Source organism: Manihot esculenta, chromosome 14, assembly GCF_001659605.2.
Source record: "Manihot esculenta cultivar AM560-2 chromosome 14, M.esculenta_v8, whole genome shotgun sequence".
NCBI lineage: Eukaryota > Viridiplantae > Streptophyta > Magnoliopsida > Malpighiales > Euphorbiaceae > Manihot > Manihot esculenta.
Window position 1 is genome coordinate 17,022,557 of NC_035174.2, and position 7,918 is coordinate 17,030,474.

A 7,918-nucleotide genomic window follows, 5' to 3' on the forward strand; every position below is an offset into this window, starting at 1 on the left:
CGGTTCGGTTCGGTTTTAAACCGAACCGACCGAATGCTCACCCCTAGTTCTTAGCATAACGCGGAATTGACTTCAAAGCTTACTTTCACCGCAAATCATGACTTCCGCAGAAAAGTTGAAGCAACCACGCCGCTTCCATCCAAAATACTCAATGTACATGCTTGCATGTGATAATTCCACTATTCCTTCACTGTTTCTCAAATTTCCAAATGCTACTTAAAGTGTGTGCATATACACATATATAATTTTTATAAAATAAATTTAAATTTATCTTAGTAGACTAAATAATTTTAATTTTAATTTTTTTACAATATAAATCTACGATTTTATATTAAAAACCAAATAAATCTATATATTAAGATGTTAATTATTTTAATAATACAATGTTATTTCTATAGTTTTCAACAATAAAATACATAATTTCTGAATTTTTAATTTTTTCAGAAAAATAATATTTAATTTTAAATTATATAAATAATATTTTATTATAAAAATTAATATTTTAATATATTTTTTTTCTTATACATTCTCGTTAAGAATAAAGTCAGATAGAAATTTAAATCTAAGGTTATGAAAAAAAAAAGATATAAAATATCATCTAAGCTCATAAAGAAAATTTGTACAAGTCCAACAAGCAAAAAATTCTAGCTATATGGGTAACTAGACTCCAAGAAGTCCAACTTTGTTATTTAATTAAAGGGAGATTTACAAATTTAACCTCTAAATATTATTATTATTAATAAATTAATTTTTTTATTTTAAAAAATTTATTAAAATATTTTTTTTTATCAATAAAATAATTCTTTTATCTATTTTTATAATTAAAAATATAACAAAAGATCAAATTAATCTTTTCTTTTCTTTCTCCTCATTTTTCTTTATTGATTCTTCCTCCTCTTCTTCTTCTTTCTTCTTTTTTTTTTCTTTTTTTTTATTTTTTTTTATTCTTTTTCTCCTTCATCATCATATTTTTATTTATTTTTTTTAGAAGGAGGATGGACTATTTTATTAACGAAAAAAATGATAAAAATATTTTAATAAATATGAGAAAAGATAAGAACATTTTAATAAATTTTTTAAAATATAAAGACTGATTTATTAATAATAGTAATATTCAAAAACTAAATAAATAATTTTATTTAATGGCAAAATTAAATTTTAAAAATTTTTTCTCATCTTTTATTTATTTTTAACAAAAAAAATAACAGAAAGATTATTTCATTGATGGAAAAAAAAGTTAAAAATATTTTAATACATTTCTGAAAATGCAAGAACTGATTTATTAATAATGATAATATATATGGACTAAAATATAAATCTCTCTTAGTCCAACTTTTTTTCTTATTAAAGAACAGAACAAATTTCTTATTCCTACTCCATGAAGTCCAACTTTGCGAACTCATAGCTAAATAAAAAATATATACACCCACACCCACTCAAAGGGAAGAAGGGGCAAATCATGGCTCTGGATAGCAAGAAGAGTTGTCCACCGATTGAATGGAGCAAGAGATGACCGACGAAATTCAATAGGATAGGAAAAATGACGAAACCTCACAAATTACTTCCGAAAAGAAGAGGAAAATTCTCTCTGGACTAACTGCAGAAAGACTAAGCTAATAATATTTTAATATATTAAGACTTATTTAGTTTTTAAAGCAATGACTAAAAAATAAAAATTAAATTTATTTGACTGTAAAGGCGGATTTGGTGCTGGATGAAAAAATATAAAGCCAAAGATTCTTCAACTCCCTCCAATATTTTTCGATAATCATTTAGGTTCTATGAAAATGAGGCTTTCCAACAAGAATTTCTCATCATCTCTGTCCATCTTCATATTTTCTTTTCTCCTGTGCTTCAGCTCAACTACCTCTTCAGGTAATGAGACTGATCTCCAAGCTTTGCTTGAATTCAGGTCCAAAATAACTCATGACCCTTTTATGATTTTGAGCTCATGGAACGTTTCCAGTCATTTCTGTCAATGGCAAGGTGTCACCTGCGGCCGTCGGCACCGGAGAGTCACTGTGTTAAATCTGCAGTCCCTGAAACTTGCAGGCTATATATCACCCTACATTGGCAACTTGAGCTTTCTAAGGGAACTAAATCTTCAAAACAATAGCTTCAGTCGAGAAATCCCACAAGAAATTGGCTATCTGAGAAGATTGAAAGAACTCAAGTTAAGCAACAATTCAATTAGTGGGAGAATTCCTACCAATTTATCCAGTTGTTCAAATTTAATTGATATCCTCCTGGGTGGTAACAAGTTGGAAAGAGATGTTCCTGCAGAGCTTGGTGGCCTGTCGAAACTTCGAATTCTTTCCATATTTGAGAACAAATTAACAGGCAGGATACCCATTTCTCTTGGAAACTTGTCGCAGCTTCAGAAACTTTCTCTGTCTAACAATCGCTTGGCGGGCACTGTACCTGAATCTCTAGGCCAATTGAGGAATCTTGCATTCGTGGGTTTTCGTTCGAATAAGCTGTCAGGTAACATCCCCCCATCAATCTTCAATCTATCTTCCATCAGAGAGATAGACATGGGAGAGAATCATTTCCATGGCAATCTTCCTTCGGACATAGGCTTTTCACTTCCAAACATCAGATGGTTTGGCATTAGCTACAATGAGTTCACTGGGAAAATTCCTTCTTCTTTCTCTAACGCCTCTAACCTTGAGGTCCTTCTGTTGATCGGCAACCAGCTCGCCGGAGATGTGCCATCTCTAGCAAAGTTACAGAGGCTTCGGGCCCTTTCGCTAACCTCTAATTACTTGGGAACTGGGAAGAATGATGATTTGAACTTCATTTACTCTATAACAAATGCCACAGGGTTAAAAGAACTGACCATCAATGGAAACAATTTTGGAGGTGTGATACCTGAGATCATTGGGAATCTTTCAACTTCTTTAACTATTCTTTTACTAGACAACAATCGACTAATTGGAAGAATCCCACCTGGGATTGGAAATCTTGTCGGCTTGCAAGATCTTGAGATGTGGAATAACCAGCTTTCAGGTTTCATTCCACATACTATTGGGAAGCTTCAAAATCTCGTGGTTTTGGCTTTGAACAACAACACGTTTTCAGGGAGAATTCCATCCTCCATTGGGAACTTAACGAATTTGATTCAACTCCTTTTGGAACAAAACAATCTTTCAGGGAGTATCCCATCAACTCTTGGAAGATGTGGAAGCTTAATTGGAATGGATCTTTCTCAAAACAATCTTAGCGGTTCCATATCCACACAGATTCTGAGTCTCTCTTCACTGTCAATCTATCTTGATCTTTCTCTAAACAATTTGACAGGAGAGTTATCAATGGAAGTTGGAAATCTGAAAGGCCTGAGTGAATTTGATGTTTCTGGGAACAAATTATCCGGTGAGATTCCAAACTCTCTTGGTAGTTGCATAAGCCTGGAAATATTACACCTGAATGACAACAATTTCCAAGGTTCCATACCTTCATCTTTGAGTTCACTGAAAGCTCTTCAAGTTCTGGATTTATCTGACAATCATTTATCTGGTGAAATTCCAGAATTTTTATCACACTTCAGCTTGCTGGAGCTTTTGAATCTCTCTTATAATAATTTGACAGGCATGGTGCCCAGTAAAGGTATTTTTAAGAATGCAAGTGCTACTTCAGTTGAGGGAAACAATATGCTTTGTGGGGGCATACCCAAGTTTCATTTACCTAAATGCAGATCTGTAAGGGATAACAAGAGTGGATCGGTTCTTAAATTGAAGCTGGCAATTGCTATTATTTCTGGGATTTTAGGAGTCACATTGGTACTGTTGTTTCTTTTCCTTTTCTTCAAGCAGAAGAAAAGAAATGAACCCACTCCAGATCTTTCAGAGAAGAAAATTTTGGAGCTATCATATCAAAATCTGTATAATGCTACTGATGGATTCTCTTCTGAAAATATGATTGGTAAAGGTAGTTTTGGTTCTGTCTACAAGGGAACACTTGACGAAAGGGCAACTTTAATTGCCATCAAAGTGTTTGATCTTATGCGCCATGGAGCTTTCAAGAGTTTCCAAGCTGAGTGTGAAGCCTTAAGAAACATCAGACATAGGAACCTTGTAAAGGTTCTAACAGTTTGCTCAAGTGTTGATTATCAGGGAAATGATTTCAAGGCTCTGGTTTATGAGTTCATGATCAATGGAAGCCTAGAAGAGTGGCTGCATCTACCTACTGCCGAAAACGAGGCAGATGTGGTGGCTCCAAGGAACTTAAAGATTCTGCAAAGGTTAAATATTTTGATTGATGTTGCTCATGCAATTGACTACCTTCACCATCACTGTGAAACCCAAATTGTTCATTGTGATCTCAAACCGAGCAATATTCTTCTCGATGAAGAATTCACAGGACATGTGGGTGACTTTGGGTTAGCTAAATTCCTCCTTAATCCAACTGATATGGATAATAGGGCTAATCAATCAAGTTCTATTGGAGTAAGAGGAACAATGGGTTATGCTCCCCCAGGTAGCTTTGATCTTTTTTTTTTTTCCTTCAAGTACATAGGCCTCTAATTGAGATCTCCTGACTATAGAGACGACTCTAATAACACTAAGCTAGAACTCGTTATAAATTACCTGTTTTTTATTGAATCTGTATGCTTATCAAATTATTTTGGCATTGATTTCTAATATTAACCAAAACTTCCTTCCCATGGATAGCAGAGTATGGAATGGGAAACGAGATTTCAACAAATGGGGATGTCTACAGTTATGGTATCCTCCTCCTGGAAATGTTCACAGGGAAGAGGCCTACAGATGAAAAGTTCAACAAAGGTTTTAATCTTCATGGCTTTGTCAAGGAAGCTTTGCCTGATAATGTGACAGAGATTTTGGATCCTATGCTTCTTAAGGAAATAGAAGAAGATGGTCCAACCATAGATACTGCTCAACGAAGAAGCAAAACTAGCAGAAACAGAGTAGTTGAGTGCTTGATTTCAATATTTCATATTGGAGTTAATTGTTCTGTTGAATCACCTAGAGAAAGAACGAACATTGTTGATGTTGCACAGAAGCTGATTTCAATCAGAAACAAGCTTGTTGGAGCTGAAATTCATGGACCGTGAAGAAGTTCAATCTCAAAGAAAGAGGTCTCAACTAATCTGGTAAGAATAACATAGACTTAAAAGAGCAATGAAAAGACATAATGATTCCTTTGGTCACTGCAATATTTGCCTTCTGTCATGTCTGAATTGTGAAGGAAATCAAATGTATTTTCATAAACTCATCATCTTTTGTGCTTGGGCTTTGTGTTTCATATAATATTATTTAATTAAATGTTCCTAATTATTCCTGAAATCAAAGAACTTTACTAGTAATTAGGCTACCAGTTTAGTGATCCAGTAGATTGTATTCTCTCTGAGGAATTCATATGTTAATACAGTACAATGGATTTTAAAATTTGAGATTTTTTAATAATTTTATAATTAATTTAGTTAATAAAATTACAATCCATTTTAAATTTAAATAAAATAATAAATAATTAAAAAATTAAGAATATTGAGATAGAATAAATATTGAATTATCAATTTCTTTGTTTTAAAAAAAATTATCTATTACAACAAAATTTTATCTCCATAACTCTGATCAATTAAGTAAATTTAAATATATTAAATTAATAATTTATTATTTTAACATTTATTATTTTTAAAATATTTAGCAAAATTAAGTAAGTAGTGTTTAACCAATTTAGATTTAATTAGGAAATTTATATTAAATAATAAAATTTTTAATCAATTAAATTAAAAGATAATTTTATAATTATTAAATAATTTTATGAATAATTTTTGACATTTTCATTATTTTCACATTCTTTATATTTTTATATGTAGCGTAGTATAGAATATATATTTTAAATTTGAGATTTTTAAATAACTCTATAGTTAGTTTATTTGATAAAATTATAATTCACTTTAAAATTTAAATATAATTATTAATAATTTAAAAAGTAAGAATAAAAAACTTAGGCAATTCTTGAATTACAGTTTATTTTATAAGATTGTGAAGATTTTATCTATTTCAAGAGAAACATCTTATTTCAATAATTCTTGTAAATTAATAAAATTTGAAATATATATTTTAATATAAAATTAAAATTTATTATTTTAAAATTTTTTATAATATTTTTTATATTTTATAATATTTGAATATATTATTCTAATAGTTCATATCTTCAAATTTAATATTGTTATAATTATACATATCTCAAAATTTGATATTTTTTAAGCTAACTATAAAATTTATTTAAATAATAAAATATATCAATGAATTTAAAATTTAAATAGAATTGTAAATAATTAATGGTAGAGTAGAGTTTAATTTAAATAAAAAATTAATGTAACCAACCAATTTAATTAAATTTTTTAATTAATAATAATTTCTAAACCAATTAAAATAACAAATGAGGTTAATTATTTTTTACATTCAATTTTATTTGATTTTAATTTTATTTGAAAATAAGTCACTTTAACCTTATCATGCTATAATAGATTTTCAAGTTGACAACCCTTCATCTCTTCTCTTCCTCTTTTAGATCATTTATGTTAATAAATTAATAATTATTTAAATTTAAAAATTAATAATTATTTATTAATAAAATTATTTTATTTTAATAAATTTATTATTAAATTCTACAATAAATTACATGATATTTTTGTATTCACATCTATAATTTAAAAAAAAATATATAAAATAAGAGTTTAAAAGATTGTAATAAGTTATAATTAAAGAATTAATAATTAAGTTAATTTATTATAAACTTTTAGATAATTAACTAGATAATAAAAAAATCAATTATAAAAGATAGATATATAATTAAGTAATTAAAAATGATTAATTATTTGATAAAAATAAAATTAATACATATTTTTATTACTAACAATTAAATTTTGTAAATAATACTATATTTTTTAAAAACTGTTATTTAGTTGCATAAGTATACCACATAAATAAAATTTTTTATTCAAGATAAAATAATTTTATTAAATCAATATTTTTTTTTAATTTCTTGGAATATAAAAATAGGAGCTATAGATGGAGCATCCAAATGATTATTTTAATCAAAAAAATTAATTTTTATTATTATTTAGCTAATTATTTAAAAAATACCTAATAAACAGGTTAATAATTAGCTCTTCATTTTAGCTAATTATACTTTTTAAAATTTATTTTGTAAAAAAATTAAAATTCTATATTCCAATTCAAAATTAAATAAAAAATATATCATCTGCCCTATATTTTACAGTTTTTATTATTTTTTTATTGTTTCAAAATTATTATCCAATTTCTCTTTTTGTACCGTAATAACATATAAATAGATTATTACAATTTATTTTATTTTATTTTATTTTTAAAAATATTTTAAAATATTTTTAATGTTTAATAAAATTTAATATATTTAAAATGAATATAATTAAAAATTTAATCAAAAAATTATATTTGTTAAAAAATAAAATGAACAAAAATTATAAAATAAAGACAGCATTTAATTATAAAAATTAATAATAAATTATTAACAATTTAATATTATTAATAAAATAATTATTAATTAAATAAATAAAAATAATTTATAAGAGAGGGTAGAGAATGGATAATACTGTTATTAACCTGCCAAAACATGTTAGAAGCGATTCCTTTTCCAATAAAATTAAATTTGAGTATTTTTTTTTTTAAAACAAATGAAAGTTAAGTGATAAATACTAAAACTTGAATAAAATTACTCACCACTTTTATGTTAATAAATATTTTAAAATAATTAATTCAACCTCCATTTGTTTTAGAAATTTAATAAATATAAATTATTATTCTAGTTAAACTGAAAATTAAGTCAAAGAAAGTTATTGTATAGAGTTTTAGAATCTTCTTAATATTATTATAAATAAATTTTATTAATATTTTTTTATTTTTTAATA

The 7,918-nt window shown here is 27.1% G+C and overlaps 1 protein-coding gene across 1 annotated transcript; it reads left to right on the top strand.

The window, feature by feature from the left end:
• Positions 1-1,719: 1,719 nt before the first annotated feature.
• Positions 1,720-5,408, top strand: LOC110631265 (probable LRR receptor-like serine/threonine-protein kinase At3g47570). The gene is made up of 2 exons (XM_021779032.2): positions 1,720-4,476; positions 4,674-5,408. The coding sequence occupies exons 1-2, from the start codon at positions 1,782-1,784 to the stop codon at positions 5,072-5,074; spliced, it is 3,096 nt and encodes a 1,031-aa protein (XP_021634724.1). The 5' UTR covers positions 1,720-1,781; the 3' UTR covers positions 5,075-5,408.
• Positions 5,409-7,918: the final 2,510 nt, after the last annotated feature.